This window comes from Misgurnus anguillicaudatus, chromosome 24 (genome assembly GCF_027580225.2).
Source record: "Misgurnus anguillicaudatus chromosome 24, ASM2758022v2, whole genome shotgun sequence".
Classification (NCBI taxonomy): domain Eukaryota; kingdom Metazoa; phylum Chordata; class Actinopteri; order Cypriniformes; family Cobitidae; genus Misgurnus; species Misgurnus anguillicaudatus.
Window position 1 is genome coordinate 5471437 of NC_073360.2, and position 25555 is coordinate 5496991.

The 25555-nt window shown below is 37.1% G+C and overlaps 1 protein-coding gene across 7 annotated transcripts in view; it reads left to right on the forward strand.

Annotated features, from left to right (window-relative positions):
* dock10 (dedicator of cytokinesis 10) overlaps positions 1 to 25555 on the forward strand; it is a 130743-nt gene that overhangs the window by 34216 nt on the left and 70972 nt on the right. For 3 of the 7 annotated variants that reach the window (XM_055195700.2, XM_055195706.2, XM_055195701.2), the window contains exon 1: positions 5932 to 6418. The exons of 2 other annotated variants lie outside the window; for them this stretch is intronic. In XM_055195700.2, coding sequence (XP_055051675.2) covers positions 6257 to 6418 — 162 coding nt within the window. In that variant the 5' untranslated portion in view covers positions 5932 to 6256. Of the gene's footprint in view, positions 1 to 5930; positions 6419 to 13343; positions 13496 to 25555 lie in introns of those variants that run through there. 2 more of the 7 variants (XM_055195705.2, XM_055195704.2) reach the window with 2 other exon arrangements.

Genomic DNA, 25555 nt, shown 5'->3' on the forward strand with positions numbered 1-25555 from the left:
GTTCCTTAGACAGCCATTTTGGCTTAAAATGTTGTAGTGCAATGCTGTACAAATGCATAGGAGTATTTTTATGAAACTATGTTTCTTCAGGACCAGACTCTGAAGTGGTTTAGTGAGGTTTGAGGCTGGCACCACCTAGTGGTCGAAAGATATAGCAGAAGTAGACCAAAAGGCAAATAATTATAAACGATTTCGCCTATAATTTTGATTTCTTGAGTCATATTAAATATAACAACACCTGATATTATAGCTGAAAGTACTTCTTTTCTGCCATAATGAATTACACTGAAAATAATATACATCTGAACTCTTCTTAGGCAGTTTGTCTGTAGATCATCTAGAGCAGTGTTTCTCAAACTCTAAAGGGGCCACAGGGACCCTATTTAAACACACCTGATCCGGTTAATAAGGTCTTCGGGATTACTAAAAACTTCCAGGCAGGTGTGTTGGAGCTGGTTAAATCTATATATCTAGAGATCCCTCATCTAAAGACAAAAAGTCTAATAATGACACAATAATGACTAGTTTATTTTCTTCTACCCCTTCGTGTCTAAATGTTTTTCCTCTCTCTCAAATGCTCAGAGTAGGATGCTTTAAGTTGGAGTAGTCTCTTTTCATATAAGGCCAAGACTGCCATCTGCAGGCCTCTCTGGTTTTTACTGACACATGAGTGTATCTTAACTCTTTTATGCTCTTCTATGATCATCTCTCTCTCTCTCCTCCACACACTCCCACAATGCTAAACTCAGACAGTAAAACCTGTACCATTGGCAGAGTGGTGGTCGTCGTATACTATAGGTTACAGGACCTTCGTCTAAATTTGAAACTGCAAACATGATATGACATCCACAATTACCTTTTCACGTTGTGTTAGCACTCTCTGTTTCTCAGAAGTTTCACTAGGTGTGCCATATCCTGTGTTTTGAGGTTTTACTTTGAACCTCAGTCTTTTGCAGTTTACACGCATGCTAAAAGCCTAAACACACTGTTAGCGTGTGTGCGTATTTGATACACTTGTAGAGGTGTGATTGACCAACCTATTTTATTTAAAATAAATATATATCTAATAATACCGCCCCTTAATCTGCAGTATCCAACCACAACACTGTCATTTAGTGCAGAGAGAAAGAGAGAGAGAGAATAATTGACAGCACAAATTAGTTTCAATTTTAACAAATCATCCTTCATTGTGTTTGCATTTCTTCAGCTCAGGACACACCCAAAAACAACACATTTTGCTCACACCTACAAAGTGGCGATTTGAACATGCTGTAATAAATACATTTTTGAGCTAAAACTTCACATACGCAATCTAGTAACACCAAAGATTTATTTTACATCTTTAAAAAGTTTTGTGAAACGTCCCCTATAAAGATTTCAGATGCAAAACCCTCTAAGTGCGTCTGACTGCTTTCTTGCAAATGAACATTTTGTTTTTATCAGGCTCTTGTGTTTAGCTTTAGTAATTTCACTTTAAAGCTATGGTCTACGATTTCAAAGATTGTTCATTATTAATAACCTCGTTTAGATGCTGGTTATGGTTCTACAGTAAAATCCTAACAATATGAAGAGAAAAAGGAATGAAAAAAATCCATTCACTCTATTGGGTGTAAAGCGGCAGAGAGGTTGACCAATGTAAGATGTCCGGCCGGACAGCTTACATTGGTCCACTGCTCTCATCCAATCCCCGCTCAACTTGAAACTCCACCTTGCGCTCGCGTCTCCACCCCATCGCACCCCACCCCCCTCCTACGACATGATGAAATGTCTGAGAAGATTAATCGCGATTAATCGCATACAAAACAAAAGTGATTTTTGGCATAATATATGAGTGTGTGCTGTGTGTAATTATTATGTATATATAAATACACACACATTTATGTATGTATTTAAGAAACATTTACATGTGTATATATATTTATTTTTTATTTTTATATATTCTATATTATATATCTGAAATAAATATATGTAGTATGTGTGTGTGGTGTTGAATATACACAATAATTACACACAAACATATGCAAAAAAATCACTTTTATTTGGTATGATTCATCTTTGCCAGTAATTGAAATACCTTATTTTCACAAATGTCACTTTAGTAATTTCATTGGTATTGAACAAATTTAACCCTCTAAGTGCATACAAAAATCTGCACTTCTAAAAAAAGCAAATGTCCTTTCTGAATAAAGGTAAAAAGCTCAAAGATTCGCTCAATATCCTAATATATTTAGCAACCGCGTGAGCGCCCCCTATTCACACAACGTAGTTCATCCAATTCGTCTTCCGTGCACTTTGCTGAAAAAAACCTTTGTGGAGTTTAATGGATTCTGCCAACAAACCGGTATTTCTGAATGGCCCGAAGCTGGGATTAAGCATATTTGAAGCAAAAGTATTTGATAAGCAGCATATAATACGTGGCGAGAGCATTCGGTTATTATCATTATCTTGTTTTTGATGGTGGTGGCATTTAGAGGCTTTTGCAGCTCTTCATAAATGCCTTAAAGGGATAGTTCACCCAAAAATAAAAATTTTGTCATAATTTCCTCACTCTCATGTTGTTACAAACCTGTATAAATTGTTTTGTTTTGATGAGCATGAAGAAAGATATTTTGAGGAATTACTATAGAAATATCTGTAAATATCTTCCTTTGTGTTCAGCTGAACAAAGATATGTATACAGGTTTGAAACAACTTTAGGGTGAATAAATAATGACAGAATTTAATTTTTAGGTGAACTATTCTTTTATTAAAGATTATTAAAGCACATGAATTTAAAACAAATGATGACCTGAATGGACAAATTATTTATAATAATATCCTATAAAATAGTCACAATTGTCATTTTCATGGTGACTCACCCATAAGCCCAAATTCAGGGCTTAGGCTTGCATATTCATCAGCCTGGGAACATGTCAGTATGTATAGTAATAGTCAGATCATGTTATGGCACATCTGGTCTTCTCTAAGAGGATATCTTTCTTTTCATCGTGATTGGATTTGAGTTGTTACTCAGTAGATAGGGAGCCGAATGGGGGTGAAGCCAACTATCACAGCTGGGAAATGTTAAGTGGCTAAATCTTTGTTGGCCTTGGTCTAAAAATAGAATTGCGTGACACATACCCAAGGATAATGGGAGTAAAACAGTAAAGAGAAAACACAATGGCATTTCTGCCTTTTATTAAGTGTCAAACCTATTGCATTTAGTGTCCTTTATGAAAGTCGAGACTTCTGAACACAGAAAGATTTTCATGACTTCTTTATGTGGAGGGACCAGAAGAGCAGTGGTAGTACTGTACCCTGTTCATATGAATTTACCAGATGTGCATGATTTTGCATGTAGGATTTCTGTGCAAAACACTAACCCTAATGGAGTTTGCACATGGCCAAAATTTTCACACGTTAACAAATTAATATGTCCTCACGTCCATCACATTTAAACACTGCCTCATCGGTCATAAAAACATTTGGATCGGGTTCAATTTTCTGCATTTTTTCACATCTGTATCAAGCACTTTGAGAGCCCATGGGCGGAGCTTGTCTTAGGCTGGCCGCGGACTTAGTTTTTCCACGCATATCACTATCTGAAAGGCAGCTGTTTCTGCTGCTTTTACATGAAAATACTGCTCTGTTGGTCAAAACAGTTTTCTCTGTCCCAAAATACAAACAATGAGAAATCCTTGACGGCTCTAAAGCAGCAACAGAGCAGCTGTGGAAAACATAATTGAATGCTGTGAAATTAAGTTGTTATTATTTTTAATATTTGTTCATAGATGAAGGCTATATAATTAATAAATTACAGCATTTTTAAATGTTGTTGTGATTAATTAAAATCAATTAATATTAAAACTTATTAAATTAATATTTTATGGCACATATCCAGTACGTGCTTTGCAGGCGGCCAACATTTTAAACATTTTACAAAAATGAACATATGTACATATTTCAAGACTTTTTTACAGATCAGAACAACAACACGTCAAATTCAAGTTTACAGTTGACATAACTACAGCATTAAACATCAAAGACATCATTAACACATATGATGCAAGGTCCAAATGCAGAATTTTTTGTTTCAGGTAAGGCAATAGCCAGGGGTGCATGTAACTGGTGCGGAGGTGTGCATGCGCTATTAAAATTAAAATTGTGCACCAGACACTGCTCTGAAAGACCATTTACTTGTCTTTAACTTGTCGTTACACCGGTGAAAAACAATAACCAGCCATATTTTATTTTATTCTAATTGTATACCATGTTAGGGGGAAGAACAGGGAGAACCAGCAGGATGACAGACCGGGATTGTAACAGTTACATTGTACCTAAATGATTTACGATTGATTGCATTAATAAAATAGGAGTAGATTTTAATCTGTGCATATATTTGAATGTGTGAATAACTTAAAGGACTTCAATAACTTAAATAAAATAGTGTGACAACTGTACAATAACTGTACGTCTCACACCATACCTGTCAATCATGGAGTCCCTCAAGGCTCTGTGCTAGGTCCCCTTTTGTTTATCCTGAATATGCTTCCCCTTGGACTTATCATTCATAATCACGGACTAAAATTCCACAGTTACGCAGATGACACACAACTATACCTAAGCACCAGATCCATCACTCCTGCCACAGTATTAACCATCACAAACTGCAATAAAATCCTGGATGAATGCAAACTTCCATAAACTCAACTGCAATGGTCCAAAATCACTTCTTCCCTCCTCCCAAGGTTTCACCCTTATCTGTCGATGGCCATACAGTCACAACATCTCTCCAGATCCGAAATCTTGGTAATGCCATTTTGTTTGTAAAAAATAATTTTTTTTTTACATTTTTCGTCAGTTATCTTTTAATTGTTATATTTTTTCCTTTAGAAAGACTGTGTATGAGCAGTAAAAAGCATTGTTTTAAAGGGCTCCTCTTATGGCCTTCTTAGAATATGTAATAAGTCTAAGGTATGTCCAGAATGTGTCTGTGAAGTTTCAGCTCAAAATACCCCACATATCATTTACTATAGGATGCCCCTATTTGGGTGGGAGAAAAACATGCTGTTTCAATGTCTGTACCTTTAAATGCAAATGAGCTACAGCTCCTCGCTTCCTTACAAACAGACAGTGAGTGCTTTCAGTTAAAATAGATCTGATTAATACAGTCTGAGACAATAGTATCTAGTGGACAGAGTAAAACTCACTGAGCGTGGAAACTATGGTAATGCAGGACTGTAAGTGGGCGGGCTTTATCAATGTGACCTCACATTGTTCACCTGTTCCTACCTCGCATGCAGCAGACATCAGATGCAATTTTGACATTTTCTTCTGCTCCTTTTAGTGTTCTCTTTTTCATGTTGAGGTTTACAAGAGGAAGAGTCACTAAAGGCTATGAAAAGAAATTGTATTTGGTTTTATTAAAAAATGGTTGCAATCAAATGGGGGGGGGGCTTAATGGGATGAACCCAACCGGTTGGGTTGTAATTCAACCTATGCTGATGCTAGGTTGTTCCATAATGCTGGGTTGTGTTAACCCATTGTTGGATCAGATATAAACATTTTCTGGGTTAATTTCTGGGTTCGTCCCTTTTTTGACCCAATGCTTTTTTAAATTGTGGGATACAGATACTAAGTTATTTCATTTTGATTTCTCTTTGTAAAGCATGTAAATTATCTTTTTTATAAAAATAATGACTTAACTGTATTATATCAGACAGAAAATAATTTTTATGTTCAAATGTGTATGCAACATGACCACCAATGTCTCACCATTTTCATGTTATGCATCCTGAAAGAATACTAGACAGAAAAAGCAGACTTGGGTATGTGTCTAACAGAGTTCGGGAGCAGACTGTGGGAGCGTGTATGCTGCCAGCATGATTTTGGCTCTTTGTTCTGGTCAGCTGATGTGGAGGGTTGGTGCTGATTGGTGCATCCAGCTGTGCACAGCTGCAGCGAAGGCTGATTTGTGTTAGACAATGTTGTTAGTGTTTTCTAGTCTGCGCTACTTTAGAAAGAGGGACCGAGTGTGTGTACTTTAGGAAGATACATGCACAGGACGTAAGCGGATATGCAAAGGCAGATCTGAGCACATAGACCTGAACACGCCGGGAGACGACATGGCTGCAGAGAAGGATTGTGCGGCCTTATGAACCCATGTGGAGGACGTTAGCCTTTTTTTGCTGCCGTGTACTGTAAAAATCTGTGATTTGAGCTTCAGGTGAAAATCCATGGGGCCCTGAGCTGGTTTGGGCATCTTTCATTTTCAGGCATGGGCTGCACGTCCAGTGTGTTTTTACTACATGCTCTGCGCACCATACTGAGAAGAAACAACTCCAGCAACTGTTCACACCCGCAAGAAAGACTTTTTTTGGAAATCCCACCACTGGAAGAGGAGACAGTCATCAGTAAACCACAAATTATTTCCATCATGGTAACCAGATCTTATTACACTTTGATCAGATCGGTACAGAATTGTAAAACATTCATATTAATCGCACCAACATGCTCATGGGTCTTTTCTCTGTGGTTGTGTTAAATACCTCAACGTTTCTAAAACAATCTGGCTAAAGAAAGTCGTGCTTGCTTTTGCAGAACTAGCCACCACAATTTTAGGGTGTTTTGGGTAGTTGCAGTTGCTAAGGTGCTTGCTTACTAATCCAAGCAAAAACATCCCCTAACCTCGTCCTTGAGATATCCCCAGGAAGCTCAATGTTAATGATTCTTTCTCACCGGTTTAACACTTCTCAGTTAAAAAACTAAAGTTATATTACAGCTCAGTTAGTATTGGTTTGTATAGCATTAGGGTTTGCACAGACTAATGCAAAAGTCTTTGATATGTCTTTATATTGGAAAGATGACATCATATGTTTTTAATTAGATTGAGGTATTTGCATATCAAACAGATGAAATGGGCAGTTAATAGATTATATGAGAACATAGAATATGCTAATGTTTGTGTGTGCATGCATGCCGTGTGTGTGGGATGATTTGTGTATAATATATAGTATGCATGTTGTTTATAATGCTATAAACATGGTTTACAGTGTCCCCTTAAACTGAACAGCTTAAAAACATACTTTAAATGGTACTTTTTCATAAATTAAAGACTGCCAACAGGTTTTTGTGATGGTTGGGGTTAGGAACTGTGGTAGGTTAGGGGAATAAAATATACAGTGCAGTATAAAATGCATTGCATCTATGGAATTGTCCCTTAAACCATGTATGCCTGACTGTGTTTGTTTGTGTGTGTGTGTGTGTGCATGTGTGTGTGTGTGGTGCACACATGTTGTTTAAAATATTTGGTATGGAGACAAGAGATTTGTGATCCAGCATTGTAGACGGGTTTCCGCTCCAGCTGAGGGACAGAGAAAATGATTTCAGCAGTCACACCCTGGGGGAATGGGAGTCACGGAAGAATGCTGGGATCTTTGGGAAAAGCCAAGCAGCATCTGTGCATTTGTTCTGTTGTGAAGGAGAGACTGGTCTGAGATCTGTTGTGAGGCTCTATTTAAGTTACTATAATTAAGATGATATGGCTTATTCTTTATATTGTAAAAACTAGGGGTGAGCGGGGCACAAGTAACGCAGGGTTCATTGTAACACAGCTACTTTATATATTTCTACAGGGCTGAGCAATCTGTGCTTTTGGTCTTTTTCTCTTACTGTCAGAAGATCTCCTGTAAATTTGTGAAAAGTTTTGTTGTGTTTTGGTTAAGATATTGAACAAAGAGTGTTTTGGAGGCATGAAAGCAGGGTTTCACACAGAAAATTTAGTTAAGGTGTTAGAGTTGGGCGGGTGGGTGTGGGCGGGGCATATGCGTCATGATGAAAATGTAAATATTTTTATTTAAAATACTCAAATAAAACTTAATTTTGAAGAAACTATGACAGAAAATGAACACATACTAGATAATTAATGAATTAAATGTTTTAACAGATACCTAACGAAAATAGCTGCGTGATAAAGTGAAACTAAAGGGTTAATAAACACAAACTAAAGCAGATGTTGTAGAACGTCTGGCGAACGATGATAGATGGCGCAAAAATGGTAAAAACTGATTATTTCCCACTCTTAATTACATTATCTTAAAGAAGTGTAACTACTGCAGCATGTAAAAATGCACATAAATAACGTGAGCAAGAGCGCTCAACAATTATATTGAATCAACAGGCACGTGCACCTAGTTAGCAGGTTGCTCAAACAACAAAATCACCAGCTAACTTACTTTAAATTTGCAAGAACTATAGACTAATGCAATAACAGGCTTAAATAAACCCAAAACATAAGTCCATTTACAGTTCTCACTGACACGCGTTTCATGAACTGGCTATTCTCCAGACAGCGAAGGACCATTTCGGCCGTGTGGCGCGTGTGCCTGCTCGCGGTGTGATCCGCTTCTGTGCTATTCTCCGAGATGCACTTGACGGTCTTTTGTGCAGCAATTTTTTTTCTGGACGACCTAGTTAAGGCGGTAAGGTTGCTGCGGGAAACCCCGGAAAGTAAATTTCTACATCTTAAGCTTTTTTTTTGATTTCTGAGTTAAGTGTGTAAGTCACCAAATCCAACCTTATATTTTTTAATCACTGTCTTGTTACCTACATATAATTCGTTTTGTGCTTTCGTGCTGGACTGGATCACACTTTACTGTCTGTATATATGTACACTGAAGTACTCGCGTGACACTGTCACTATATCAGACTTTATTCACCTCAAGGGAAAGCATATTTACATGGTTTGAATCCTTTCTTATCCCCTACATAGTGCACTATGTGCCATTCTCTATATAAGAAGGGGTAGATTTTTCAGGTGCGTCTGATTTCAGGTTAAGATTCTGCTTAATGTAGGAGGCAGGGTGCTTCAGATAGAGAGCATGTGGTTGGACAGGAAATTGAAAAGAGAAGCTGAAGTTTAGGATGATGTCATGAAAATTGTAGCTCACATGCTTATAAATGCTTCTGAATGCAAACTTTGTCAGCGTTTTTAGACCATACCAGTTTATATATAACCTTATGCCGTATTTATACAAAAATGAAACAAATATAATTTTATTTAATGGGGACTTTAAGGAAGGGCCCTCTTGGTAAATATGAGCAAAGAAGGCTGTGAAATAAATGTCTTTATTCTTTAACGTTTTGATCTTTTGCTCAAAATATAAAAAAACACTGCTCTTTGAAAACAAACTATTGCAAACACAACACAGTTTTTTCAAAGTGAATTCTGGTACAATTATTCATACTCCATTTTTTAGTACACCTTGGTGACAACCATGACTTCCTGTTTCACAGGGGTATACATATGGGGTCACATATAGGCCAAACTCCCTTAGTCATTTATCACAAAGGGTAAGACCATAGACCATAGTTGTGATGTGCTGCAAAAGGTTGTTGGGCTTCTCAAAATAGGAAGTGGCTATAAGAAATTGCAAAAAGACTGAAAATGCTAATTTCTTTTCAATTTCCAATAATTAAGTAACTGGAAGTGTTATGAATCAGCCTGGAAAAGGATGTGTGTCTATCTTGTCCCAATGCACTGTCAGAAGGAATGTTCAAGTGGCCGAAAAATCTCAGAGAATCACAGCTGGAGAACTGAAGAAGTTAGTTGGGTCTTAGGTTCAGAAAGTCACCAAAACTACAATGCGTCACCTACGGCACCACAAATTGTTTGGTAGGGTTTCAAGAAAACAGCCAGAAACACACTCGGGCATCTTCAGTTTGCCAGACACTACTGAATCTTCAAATGGGATCGGCTTCTATGGTCTAGACTATAACTTAATGGCAATAAACACCAAGGGTGGGTTTGACACACACGTAGAGATAGCCATAAGGAAAAGTACCTCATCCCCACAGTTAAAATGGTAGTCGGTCTTTAATGCTTTGGGGCTGTTTTTCTGTCAGAGGTTCTGGGTAAGTTGTTAGGATACGTGGCATCATGGAGTCTATCAAATATCAACAAATATTAAATGAATTGCTTCTGCCAGAAAGACGATGATCCAAAACATGCATCAAAATCAACACAAAAATGGATTACTAACCACAAAATCAAGGTCTTGCCTTTGCCATCCCAGTCCTCTTTCCCATCGGAAACCTGTGTGGTGAACTGAAGAGCAGGGTCCACTAACCTGGACCTCAAAATCTGAAGGATCTGTAGAGATTTTGTACGGAGGAATAGTCTCAGATCCCTTGCCATGTATTCTTCAGAAGGCTGTTATCTTGGCAAAGGGAGGCAGCACAAATTATTGACTAAAAGGGTGCCAATAACTATGCAACACATATATGTTTTTATTGTGTTGTGTTTGCAATTCATTTCTTATTATTTTAAGCAAAAGGTTAAACAATAAATATATTTATTCACAGCTGTCTTTGCTCATATTCACCAAGGGTGCCAATGCTAGTGGATGGCAATGTATAAGCTCATGCTCATTAAATCTTTGCCTACTTTTTGTCTTTTTATAGCTCCGTACTGTAAACACTATGAAACTCAGAAATTTCCCTGCGTCCCAATCTGCATACTATCCATCCTAAATAGTTTTGAAATTAGAATTATGCAATGCATACTCGAAATTTGCATTTAACCCACTGCAAGTCCTGAACACAAACAAACCCATTTAGATAGGTGAGCAGCTATCCCAGCACTCGGAGAGCAATTAGATTAAGGGTGACTTGCTCAAGGGCACCACAGTCACCACAAACCGGCAACGCTCAGGTTACAAGCTTGACTCTAACCACTAGGCTACAACTTCCCCTAACCCTCTTTTGTTTAACTTTTATAAAATCTTCTCCTAAGGAGCTTTCTTCTCCTTACATCCAAAAATACATTTCTTCTTCTTTCATGCCATTTGTTGAGTCTTGATATAAAACAAAGCTGTCGTATGCATATGACTTCTAGCATCCTCGGTTCTCGCTCTCCCGCTGATTGTCACGTGGGCCTGCTTTTCTGGGGTAAGTGCCCATAAAAAGAAATGATACGTAACGTCTACCCATGATACGTTAGCTGGGCCTGAATTTAAAAAAAAAAAACTTTCCAAAACTTGTGCGAACCCTGACAAAAGTGCATTCGGCACAGAAATACTCTGTAACATGTCCAACTGCTTTTTTGACACCTTGCCTATGTTTAGCATCAGGAAACCAACTCTTAAACTGTGTTAATAAGTTGATAAGTATTTTAAAGATATATATATATAGGATAAACTGCCTTTTCATTGTACACTACATTCAACTGTCAGAGTTTGCCTCCTAGTGGCAGTCGTATATAACTTCAGTTTAATCGTAAATCCATGTGAACATGGGAGAGAAGCTCATTCCACCGCAAGAGCCGTCAATCTTCAAATATATTTTAATTATTTACTTTCAGTAATTCAGTAATCAATCATTTTTAATGGATTTAAGTGTTACTGATAATGTTAAATAAAAAAAGGATTAATAATTTTCACCTTGCACACATCACTTCAGCGTGTCACAAGTGGTGTAGTACAACAAGTTAATTCTTTTAAATGCACTCCAAGCTTAAACTGGATTTGAAAATTATGCACTCGCAGATGGTTGACACCCCACGCAACCCCTTTCCGACTCTCTTTCCGGTTTTTCACCCGTCATTTGTCATGTGGAAATGCGGCTTTAAAATAACCACCCTGATTTTAAAGAGCCAGTAAGATGCCAATTTTAAGCATCCTATCACTGTTTATAAGTCCCAGACAACAGGTTTAAATGCATGCAAGGTCAAAAACATTGTAATATTCTTAAAATATAAATTTAAAATTACCCCATTTCTCAGAGATCCCCAAACGATTCGTCTGAAGCTGTTCAACGACTCAGTCTGCCTAAACCCCACCTTTCAGTTACCTGCTCTGCTCTGATTGGTCAACTGACAGAGTCTCAGCACAGATCAGTGGCACAGACCAACAATAGTGCAACATGTATTGACCTAACTTAGTGCTAACATGATTTACAGAGAAGACATTATCGACATCAATATACATCATTCATCATTAAACCAATAAATAAAAACGACGATAGAAACTAACATTTTACACTCATTTAATGTAAGCTAACCGGGTCGTAGCAAAACCGTAAGTGAGCATGCGTTAGCCGCTTGTTAACGTGACTCTCTGACAGTAGCCTATATTAAGAGTTTAAAAAACAACATCAATGCACATCATTCATCATTAGTCAAGGTTATAAAAATGACGACAGACATTAACATTTTTACACTCATTTAAGCAAGTAGCTATAATCATACCTACAGGTTGTGGTTAGGAGACAAACCATCTTTCATTGCCAAACGTTTTGTAGATCCCTCCTTGAAAAAGTAATTTTAACCACAGATTCTTCACAGCCAAACGTTTAGTATATCCTTCCTTGAAAAAGTCATTTTAACCACAGATTACATATATCTTCATCCTTTGGTGGTGAAAACAACACAAACTGACAACACAGTGTGATATGATGTTTACACACTAACTAGCTGTGGGCAGGTCATAGTTTTCGTTTCTCCCATGGGCAAGGCTGTAGGCGGAGATTATTACGCAAAGTGTTGGAAAGTGTGACGAGGATAAAGTCAGGCAGGAGATTCAATCCATATGACAACTCGTTTCAGCGATTCAGAGTCGACTCCCTACTTTAGAAGCCAATAACTTTTTAATCGTGCACTTTTTGGTTCAACTACTTTGCACATTGTTTACATTGATGGACAGCACTGAGATTTTGGATCTGTGTGGCTCTTTAAATCAGACAAAGATGACCGGCGGGCCAGATAAAGATGATTGGAGGGCCGCATTTGGCCCACGTGCCGCCAGATGACTGAATCAATAAATTAAAATAAAAAGTAAACATTACATGAAAAATAATAAATAAAGAAATGCTTAAATGCAAAGATGAGTTGCATTATCATGTGTGAATTTTTAAAAGATCACAACGTCGTGTAGCCAACAGTCGTCACTGTTGTTTTACATTAGCATGTTCTACTGTGTGCATACATACACTCAACAGTATGTGCTATTCCAATACAAAATAGTACCTACTATTAGGACATAGTATAAGTAGGCGTATTGGGAAGCAGCTTATGACTTTGATAATCAGGCAAGGTTACATCCTGTCGCAGATTATTTGAATAAGGCCAATATTAATTTGACAATTATTATTATTTTATGTACACTAAGTTACCATATGCAAGCATGTGTGTATGCAGTATATATTAATGCATATTATTTAAATGTTGTATATGACGAAAGGTTGCAGTATCCTTCCTTATCTCTATCATATTCTGTCTCTGTTTTTTGTTTTCTCTCTCCGTCTATCTTTGGTGGTCACACGTCACTGTAGGTCTACTTCCTCTTAACCACGTGCTGAAGCCGGACAGGTTTCACTTGCGCTCAGAAAAGTTCTCTTCCTAAAGTTGAGTGACTGTGTGCACTCCGACTTGTGTGTAATTATGAGTTTTAGAAGTAAAATCACATTTCGGAAGAAAAATAAAGGCAGGAGGGTGCGAACAGACTGTACTCGAGTGAGCTGTGTATGTATTTTATCTTTTTTAATACTTTATTTTAACTATCACCTTGTGTTTCACTCGTAGTGTTCTAACATTTGTTTACTTGCATTCTGATATCAGTTCAATTGCAATATATCTACAGTGATAAGATGATGTTATGATTTGTTAAATCTGTTAATTATGTTAAGATGCATCTGCTGGTTCACCTTATAATCAGTTTGAATTTAAGTAAAAGTAAACTAAAAGAAAATTTAAAATGTCAAATTTAATTATGAACCATATGCAAGCATGTGTGTATGCAGTATATATTATTTTTTAATTGAATTTAAAGATGTTAGGAAAAATATGAGCATAACCACTATCGCTGTGTTTATATGTGGATATTTACTCGTTCCTGAGCAACAACTAACCACTCTCATCCTGAGATGCCCACACAAGTTGCGTTGTTAAGTTAAATGAAGTTTTACCAATTTGAATTCTTGACCCCTTAGCATTGCTGAAAAAGGCTAAAAAATTCCTAAAAAGAATACTAATTGTACATGCTATGTTGATTGAAGGGTTTACCTCATTCGAATCACAAGAATCTCAGCTTTCTAAAGATATGTGACATGTTTAGGATTTTGTGTTGTTGTATTTGATGAAGTTTTTTGTCAAATAATGCAGTGTCCCTATTTGGGTAAGAGCAAAAACGTGCCTTTTTATTGTGTGTACCTTTAAATGCAAATGAGCTACAGCTCCTCACTTCCTTACAAACATACAGTGAGTGCTTTTAGTTCAAATAGATCTGATTAATACAGTATGAGACAATAGTATCTAATGGACATGGAAACTATGGTAATGCAGGACTGTAAGTGGGCGGGCTTTATCAGTGTGACCTCACATTGATAAGAGAATCAAAATGGCATGTCTAATGAGACTGCTTTGGTTTAATAGGGATTAAAAAACAAGGAGCGGGTGGATTTATTTCATCGTATGGTGATTGTGTTCACTCACTGCCGACACACATTATTTCAAAACACCTTGCAAAAGTGGATTTTGCATTATAGGTGTCCTTTAGTACAGTGGTTCCCAAACTTTTTCAGCGTGCGGCCCCCCCTTGTGTTTGGTGCATTCCTTTGCGGCCCCCCAAAGAAAATTTGTAACAAAAAACTGTTCTAAAACTCAACATTTTAATAAAAAACATTAAATAATACAAAAAAGTAGTGCTTTTGGTTAGTAGCCTTATTTTTTTTTAGGTTTAATTACACAGAATTCATGATAAATTAATTTATTTCATAAAATGTCATAAAACTGGGGCCCCCCTGGCACCATCTCGTGGCCCCCAGTTTGAAAACCACTGTTTTAGTACAAACAAGTTGCAAAAAAATTAGTTGTGGTCACTATGACAAACCATGTACTTTAAAGGGGGTTTCACACTAGCACTTTTGGTGATGCCAAAGTTTGGTTCATTTGAATGATGTGAACACCGTTTTCCGAACTTGAGTGAGCACCCGAGTCCGGCTAAAAATGGTGATTTGGGTTGCGGTTCTTGTGGACTCTGAAACGATTCACTGCTGATATGAATACAATTGAACTATATCACAGAAGTGAATCGCTATTAATGGCACGCGCGTTAAAGGTGCTAAAGAATGCATTGATTCAATATGTTAAATTTTTCTCTGTGGCTTTATTAAGTGCAAAAATGATCCAGAGATGGTTTACATGTCCATTTACAAGCCTAGGATTTATCTTCAGAATGAAATCGTCTATTATTACCTTATTTAAAAGCGTCATGAATAATAATATTGAGCTCTGCCCTGATTGGCTGTTTCTCAGAGCAGCTCCTTCAGTAGCTCTGTGTGTGTGTAAACAGACCTTATGTTTGAGTCTGTATCAGATGAAGATACAGATTTCGAGGAATAATCAATTGTTTGGAGATTGTTAATGGACGTTTCTAAGTGGAAGGTTTGTGTTTTTCCAGTATGGACCAACAAAACGTAACTGTAACGTCAAAACATATAGCATTAACTAGCATATAGCGCTAACTCAGTCACAACTTTGTTTTTAGCATTGTAACAACATTGTAATTAATTGAATGTGTAATTTAATGTTGGGGTGTGCAACTCAACTGTAACATCACAGTCGGTGTTATGTTGAGATTGGCCTTGCATGCATGAGGTTTACATACAGTAAGAAGGAGGAGGCTCATATTATGTCATTACCATTTACAGAGCTCATATTATTCATCTATGCCTAGCTAAATACAGTTTTACATTCTACGGCACCTTTAACATTGATGATAAGCGTGTGCGTCTCCATCCGAGAGTCAATACAGGTATGTCATGTCAATTTGGGGAAGTTGAGAAACAATGGTTGATCTGAAAGTTAACAAAGAATAGCATTCACAAAGCAGAACTACCTAAAGGGTAGCTTGACCGTGCCACATTTAAAAGTTCAGATGTCTGGTACAAAGCATATTTTGTGTGTTTACAATTAACAAATTATATAGTCGTTGCTTTCAGCATGTTCATGCATTTCTAGAAGCGTACTGTATTTAATTGATATTTACTTAAAGATTAGATGGTTTGTGACACAGGGATCAATTGGTTAATTTGTGAAATAACTAATATGTTTGTGTTGGGTTTAATTACAGATTGGCTATTACATCTTATACCATGGGCCTGTTGAATGCTTTATTCTGATTGGTTGAGAAATGTTCCACGGGTTGATTATTTTTCTAAGGGTATAGCACTGAGGATAGCAATCTGCTGAAACGTTTGCTCATGTTCCTCTGTTTTAACTCACACTTTGCAATTTATTGCACCATGCAATTCATTCAACACTTTTTGTACTTTCTAGACTTTTTCAGTCTTTTTGGATTCAGTGTGCGGCCAGCCATTTTTTTTTTTTTTTAAATAACCACCAAAGCAACATTTGTAGTAACCTTGGTATAAACGAAATAATTGACTCTGGTCCTTTTAATTATTTGAAAATAATTTTTCCTTACATACACTGTCCCTGTCTATTCCCAGTGTTCTCTGGGAATATTTTGAATCAGTTAATTTGCTTTCTCGTCATTTTTACTATCTTTACTTACCCAGTTGTCTTTTTATAATTAGTACAGAGAGCTGCTAGGATGACGTATTTGTTTAGGTTAATCCCGGAAATGAGATAGCACTTTAGCACTTTCGGTTCTCTAGTTCTGAAGTCAATTGTTTTTTTGAATGGGGTTTTTGTGAAACTCCTTAAATAAGATCTTGAGTTAACAAGTTGAAATTGAAGATAGTTTTATTATTTTTATTCTACGACATAAAACAGATTGGTAATACCTTCACTAACAATCTTTTAAAGTCTTATATTTTTCTTTTTAAGACACAGTATCTTAAAAAACTATAAGCAATTTTGCAACTTCTTGTCATCTACCAGTCATTAGAATATTTATTAGCAGACTACAATTTAAATAGTCATTAGTCTGCTTAATTGTGATGATACCCAACAGACATTCAACTGAATATAGGTAACTTTGCAACTACATGTCAACTTATTCTACTAAACCTAACCACTTCCCTAACCCTACCTCTAACAGTCTACTAATACTGTAATGAGAGTTAGTTGACATGCAGTTGTAAATTAATAAGAGTTGATGGGATGTAGGATGTCTAAAGTGTCAAATTAATGTAAACTCTCACGTTCTCACGTGTGACTATTTACAGCCCGAGCACTGAGGTGTTATTATCCTCCTGGTTATTTCTCTGTGTACACTGAAAAAAAAATGATTCATTTAATTTACAAATTTGTTCATAAGGTGAATTTGGTTGCAATCAATTTATTTAAACTACCCCACTTTTCGGACTATAAACCTCACTGGAGTATAAGCCTTATCATTCAGAAATTCAACATTAAGATGAAATAACATATATAAGTCACAGTGTAGTATACGTCGCGTTTATTTAGAAAATTATTTCACAAAATCCAAGCTGAAGAACAGACATTTTATCTGGAAAGGCAAGTTATTCAACTAAACAATACCAGACAGAACAGCAGGCTAAATAGATGTCTGTACGTTAAAGTAATATTATCAGTTATTTAAACAATAAACCATAGCATACAGAACTTACCTGGAAGGTTGAATAGTCTAAATTAACCAAACAAGCCAACTAGTGTAAAGTTCACATACTAGTTATTCCACATTACTGAACCCAATAAATTACATAAATACAGGAGCAGCATACTGTAGCGGACTCTCACAACTCTCTTGCCTCATAAATGTTAAACTTAATTCATACTGACTTACAAGGCGCAACTGACTATAAGACGCAGCACCAGCCAAGTTATAAAAAAACATGGCTTATAGACCGAAAAATACGGTACATTTAAACATAAGTTTTTTATTTTATTTTACTATTCTAATTTCTTTTTGTTAAATGTAGTTTAAATAAATTGATTGCAACCACTTACCTTAAAAAAATTGAGTAAATTGAATGAATCATTTTTTTCAGTGTATACCCCTTTTTCTTTTCCTCTTTAAAGTAGGGGTGTAACAATAGATGTATTTGTCCCGAACCATCATGGTACAGACCTTACAGTTCAGTGTATGCAGTCAGATGATGAGGATGTGTTGTTGTGGTGCTGCACAGACCCATTGGCCTATGACACCAACCCTTATGAAAATTAAGCTAAAAACCGAAACAAAACATTGTTACTAGTTAACCATGGTTTTGCCAATGGTAATCAATATACCAAAAAAACATAGCTACTACAATTTCCTCTCAATTTGCTCTGGCGGTACTTTTACGCCTTGCATTGAATGGTCTGCCCAGTGCCGTATGAAGTCAAGCACAACTTACATCTTACGCAAAATATATATGCAGCAACTGAATATGATATTGCATTTGCATGTTGTTGTTTTATTTCCACATGGATTTTAGTGCTGTAGTACTTAGTCTTTTTAAAGGTCTTGGTCGGTCTCAGACTAAGAGTACCCTGGATTTTATCTCAAGACCAGTGTAAGGGCTCATTATAGTTGTGCGTAGGTCCTACGGCGTAGCCACGACAGCGTAGGTTTTGTGTCGGTTTTCATTTATACTTTTGAGTCACCGTCCGCGTCGACATGCAAACACACGTGCAGACCGCTGGTAGGCAGTATCCACGCGTGTAACCACAGTAGCAGCACAACTGTCAAAGAAGAAGAAGCTTGGCAAATTAACCCACAAACGAAGAAGAAACAACAACTTGTTGTGTATAATTTGAGAAGACCAGTAGTGATGGAAGTAAATAAACAGCGACTTTTGTTGCAGTTTGAGTTAAATTACTCCTCAACTTGCCTCATCTTTGTTTTTACCGTCGCAAACGGAAATACCTATGACAGTTTTTTTTACCTGACGGGAGGGGTTCTGGTGGACCAATCACAGCGCTTGCGGTCCGCGTAGAACTGACGCGCTGTTAAAAATTTTGCGAGGTGCACGTCAGGCTACGCAAAGCTATGCACAGGCTACGGATAACGTACGGCGTAGAGCTTATGCACGACTATAAATTGGGCTTTATGCCAAATTCTCTGACTATTATGTGACCATATCATTGACGTACATGCAGTCATCAAGCTAATCCCAACCCCAGTCTAAAACCTAACCCCAACCGTCATTATAGTGCCAACTATGATAACATACAGGGTGTTACACCAGTCAAGATCACAAATGCAGTAATTAGTTGCCGTCATTAAGTGATTACATGTCTTCCTGTTTCAAATGCATAACTTATTTCTAATTTGATTTCTTTTGTCATATGCCGAATCATACATTCAATAAGGTATTGTGTCAAAAATATCAACAAAATGAATACAAAAGTCAAGATATGATTGCAAAAATGATATGAGGGTGGCAGTGGCTCAGTGGTTCATGTAGATTGTCTACAAATCGGAAGGTTGGTGGTTCAATCCCTGGCTCCACCTGACCAAGTTTCGAGGTGTCCTTGAGCAAGACACTTAACCCCAGCTGCTCCCGACAAGCTGGATGGCACCTTGCATGGCTGACACCGCCGTCGGTGTTTGAATGTGTGAGTGAATGGGTGAATGTGAGGCAAAATTGTAAAGCACTTTGGATGGCCATTGGTCTATGAAAGCGCTATATAAATGCAGTCCATTTACAATGATATCTTCGTTTTTAAATGGAAAAAGTCAGTATTTCAAAATAACACCCCTTACTGTATACCAGATTTTAGACACAGTGTTAAAGTTTTCTGTGTTTCAGCAAAAAAAAAATAGTTTCACACAAATCTACATCAGGACTGTTGTGTGTTTTTGAGCACCCATTAAAGCATTGTTTCTTTCTTTACTATATAGAAAGAATCGGTTGAAAAATAATGATGTGACTAACTCATTAATGGATTCGCTTATGGCAATTGTAGTGTTAAATTTAAAAAGTCTTATTATTGCAGACTCTGACTCAACGTTATTATCTATTTTAGGGAAACTAAGATTGCATCAGGTTGCTAGTATAACACAAGCCACATTCATATAACATCAGTAACTTCAGTATGATCATACGATACCACAATACAATTTCACATACACATTAAAATAAAATAAAAAAATTACATAACAAATACCTTCTTCTCCATAGAGCAATTTAATAGTTTAACAACCGGGCCACAGTCATAAATGAGTTACAAGTTATTTTTATCCTGCATTCAGGAAGTCTAAAGCGACGACCTGATGGCAATACCTGAAACTCAGTATGTAGTGGATGATATGCAATGCTAAGAATAACCTGGGCCTTCTTAAATACATCATTTTGAAACATTTAACTAGGCCCAGCCTGATTTACACCAGTTTTTCTTCTTGCCGCCTTCAACAGAGAACTTAATCTATTTTGATCTGTCAGGCTCAGGACCTCAAACCATGCAACAATACAAAAGGAAAAGCTGATTTAATGAATTGTTTACAGAATCATCATAGTAGGACAAACTCTAAACAGTCTTTGATTTACTTTTTACAGACCTTCAAAGCATTGTGTTAGAAACTCAACTTGTTGTCAACAACCACCGCCAAATATTTATGTGAGTTAACAATTTCAATATCCAATCCTTTGATTGATGTAATCAGAGAGACCAACTATAATCGATCACAATGTTCTTCGTCTTGTAACATTCAACTGGAGAAAAAAAACGCCCACAACATTCCACAAAGTCCTCAACTACTGGGCCATGCCCTTGATCTTGTTCACTGAGAAGACTTACAATCACAGAGTCGTCCGCATATTTTATGATATACCTATTTATAAACATAATCCCATAGTCATTTGTATTCATAATAAACAAAACTTTTGATGTGATGATTTCTTTGGATGAAAAAACATGGAAAATAAGCACTGAAATAAGATATAGTTTAAATGATTTTAAAGGGGTCATATTATGAGATTTTTTTTAAAGATGTAAAATAAGTCTTTGGTGTCCCTAGAGTATGTGTGTGAAGTTTTAGCTCAAAATACCCCCCCAGAAAATGTATTATAACATGTTAAAATTGCCACTTTGTACGTATGAGCAAAAATGTGCCGTTTTTTGGTGTGTCCTTCAAAATGCAAATGAGCTGATGAAAAGCAAACACTGATCACCATAATAGTGGTTTGTTGAAATGGAAACTCAATTGTGCTGTCAAATATTCTCTCTCTCTCTCTCTCTCTCTCTCTCTCTCTCTGCACTAAATGGCAGTGATGTGGTTGGATAGTGTAGATTATTATGAGTGGTATTATTGTAATTGGACCTGCTATCTACGTCCTAAATCTGAACAACCTATTTTTCACATGCTTGTAGAGAATGGTTTTCCAAAACTAAGTTACTGGGTTGTTATTTTCACATTTTCTAGGTTGACAGAAGCACTGGGGACCCAATTATAGCACTTAAACATGGAAAAAGTCAGATTTTCATGCTATGACCCCTTTAAGGAGTGCTGATCTGGGGTGCGTTTCCGAAAACATCGTTAGCCAACTACTGTCGTAAGTTTTGTCGTTACTGACAAAGTTCAAGGATTTGGTGTTTCCCGAAACCATAGTTCAAACAAACATTCGCAAGCTGAATCGCAAACTTGTGTGGTTTGAACGACAGCTGTTCCCTGTCGTTAGAAGCATAGTTCCTTGTTATTATAATATGTAGACTTACGTTGATCGTGCTTTTGAACAAAATAAGCAAAAAACATGTAGTGCCGTCCAGTGATGGGAAGAGAAGTAACGCGTTACTGTAATCCGATTACTTTTTTCAAGTAACGAGTAAAGTAAGGGATTACAATTGCAAAACCAGTAATTAGATTACTGTTACTTTCCCATTAGCAGGCTGCGTTACTGCGTTATTTTTTAATCTTGATTTTGTTTCGTGAGACTCTCTCGTGTCGTGACGCGAGTCGAGTGACAATTACGTATGAGCGCCGCGCCTTCAGTCAGTGTATTGTTGAACGTGAGAAGACAACATGGAGCGCGGAAGAGAACAAGACTATGCAGCGTTCAATTCTTGGAAGTACATACATTAATTTGAGTTTAACCAATTTAACGGTTACAAAAACATCAGCGACCGCTGTACACTCTGCGTGGGAATAAAACTTTTATCTACAGCGAAAGATTCCATCTCAAATCTAAGCAAACACCTAGCAAGCCGGCACAAGAAAGTGAAACTTACTGAAAATATCCCTGAACCCCCAGCTGACATGACCAATGCGGGTCCATCTCATACACGTTCACGCGAAATCTGATGTAACTTAAAACAACAGACTATATATCTGTATTTCATGGATTATACGCATTTGTGGACAAGATGACGTGACCGCTGCGGCTCCATCTCATACACGTTCACGCGAAATCTGATGTCAACAACAGACTACTATATTTCATGGATTATACGCATTTGTGGACAAAAATTGTCATTTGATGAATTTTATATTTCATGTGTTATTCATCTGAAACAGACCGGATTCGACTCGCGGTCGTTATAAGGTAAGAAGTCCCGTTTATATTTTGCATGTTGTCATCTGGACTTCTGTAACAAAATAACTTACTACATTTATGATGCTATAGCATATAACGTTAGCCTATGATATGTATCTCAAAACAGAGACCATACTCTGATGCTAAACTTGTAGACCTTTTAAACGATGTATAGTAATGTTGATATTAATATTATTAATGTTAGCAGGCTTAAAAAAACGAATTAGTGCGCGTCGAGAGGTTAAAACAGAGAATGTTTCATTTGATTCAATTTCAGATGATGGATGCAGAAAGAATAGAATTAACTTAGGCAGAAAGGTCTTGGTCCGGTTGCATAAAGCACCTTAAGTTTTTCCCTTAAGTATGACACTAACCCACAGTAAGAGAATAATTTAAAGGTGTTGCATACAGTATAATCCCTGAAATGGTTCTCTTAGGAAAGGGTAATCGTTAAATGTTTCACGACAGTGACCCAGGTTTATAAAATACTATTGTTGCCATGGAGATGCAACAGAAAAAGCTTAAGGTTTTTTGCAAAACCCTTAAAGGGCGTTTTGCAGGTAAAATTTTTCAACGAATTTGTGCAATTTGCTTGTTGATAATAAACATTTAAACTGTTATCCATTGTATTTTATGTTGTTGGGTATCACAAAACCCGAAAAAGTATGAAAAAGTACAGCAATTTGCAATGATTCTCCTTTCCCTCACAACGCACTGTATGACGTCACGCTGGGGAGAGAATTGACCAAAGCCGCCTTGAGAGCATTGAGAATGACTATAGAAAGACGAGTAAAGTACAGTTCTGATAGCGCAGATTATAGATAAATACATACATACATACATACATACATACATACATAGATAGATACATAGATAGATAGATAGATAAGATAGATAGACAGATAGATAGACAGACAGACAGATGGATAGGCTAGTATAGAGCAGTGGGGAACCTTCAGGGCCTTCTACGCCTTCAGAGAAGGCCTAAAAAAAATTTATAAAAATATTTTTTATAATAATACTAATAAATAATAAAGTATTCAATAAAATATGTTTTTACATGTTTAAATTTATATTTAATTTAATTTAATACATGTAATATATTTTCTCTCATCTATGTTCTAACGTTAAGCTTACTGTCAGGTTCATATCCAATCAGAATCGTCTGTCTCTATTAAGGCCCGGTAAACTGGCTCATTCATTGGTTAGGACTTCAAGAATCCCAAGGAAGGCCAAGCTATGTGTTTTGGTGTGGAGAGTGACGGGCAAATCGACCAATCACGCTTTGATTTCAAGTGGGCGGGTAAAAAACAAAGCATTGTAAGCCTTCATGAAGTCCTAATCATGCAACAAACTGGATGCGAGCTGCAGTAAAACACCAAAGAAGAAGTCGTCCTAATCATAGACCGTCTAATGGCCCGAATCTCTGCGGTGAGAGTGGTTGAGGTAAATGGCAGAAAACGTGATTGACGTTGTGGCTAGTTTGATAGGGCTGAGGTAAAAACGAAATTACTTAAGCGGGTACTCGTGAAGAGCACAGCCGAGAGATGCGCGTGCAGCTGCGCTGCGCATATCAGACGTGAACACGAGAAAAATAATGGGTTTAATTATACTTTCACTTCCTGACAGTTTTACTTGAGGATAGTAATGACTGCAGGCGACGCCGAATTACATACAATATAATTACCTAACTAAATCTCAGAGAATGCAAAAACATTCACCGGGGCTCGGGCTAGGGATTTTGCGAGCCCGCAAAATATAACAGTTATAAGCCACAAGGAGGTGCACTGAGAACGCAGGGTGCTATATTTCCCCTTATGAAAAAAGACTAACAAGCTATCCTACAGCTAAATATATATTTACAAAAAACAAAAATTAAATGCAAATTTACAGAGCAGCAGAGTCTGTATTTGTGTTTATCAGTTAGATTAAAGTAATTTTAAACTTTAAAACTGCATTTAAAGGCAAACGATGCCTATTCTGTAATTTAACTTTGCGTGCTCAGAATTTTTACACGTTCACTGCATGATTTAACGAAATACGAATAGCCTAGTATTATATTCTGAATTTTAAAATTTATGAAAAACAAACTACTCTCAATTTATTTTGGTGTTTTTTCCCCCATGCTCACTTGTCTCCATTTTCCTGTTTTTAAGAATTAAGGCGGTGTAGTAAGTAGAACCTATCCATTAAATTTGTGACTTTCATTTATTGCGCCATGCGTAATTGCGCATGGAGAGGCATTTGCACTTCATTGCATATTTTGAAGGCCCAGCTGAAGTACTCACGGTTCGCCACTGGTATAGAGAGATAGGCAGACAGCCAGATAGCATAAGGTTAGCATATCTTCGTGTAGAAAGTAAACAAACAATTAACATACTCGTGCATGCTGGCTTGAGGGGGTCCATGATCCTGCCTGAAATGGGTGTAACTTTATGCGATCTTCAGCACAAACGGTTTTGGCAGCATGTCTCTAATCCTGGAAGGTGAGTGAAGCACGTCACGTCTGTTCGCGGGGACCAGCGACCCAAACGCACTCACTTTCTAGCGGAATGGCAATCGAGAGAGTCGGGACTTTCCCGGGCCGATCTGATAATAGTTATACATTTCGAGTTATATTAGCAACACCGTATGGCGGCGTGATGTGTGCCGGTTCCCGCAGCCCGCTGGTCAAACTGTGCAGGCAGCCTCTCTGCACAATAAAGTACATAAAAGTGCTCAACCTGTTCGGCGGGTCCAAACATGTACAGGATTTATAAAAATACGGTGATCAATGAGCGGTTCCTCCTCAAATGGCATAGTCTGTCGTGATGTAAAAAGCCGCCGAACGCCTGTTTATTACAGTATGTATGCGGTCGGATCCGAGTATGCTGCAGCTGCTGACTGCTGCTGCATATAAAATGATCGTGTGATTCGTTATAATCGCATAAACAATATAACAAAGCATCTTTTTATTTCACAAAACAATATATTTGAGATATTATTTGATAGACTAGTAAGTGTGGATTAAGGATGTTTAAAAATCTCTAGCCTGGTGGTCAGGACATGAATGGATCAAATCAGCAGATTTGCGAAGTTTTATTTATCTCCACATATATCATAAATAATAATTAGCAAGGTAACTTTGCAGTATAACACA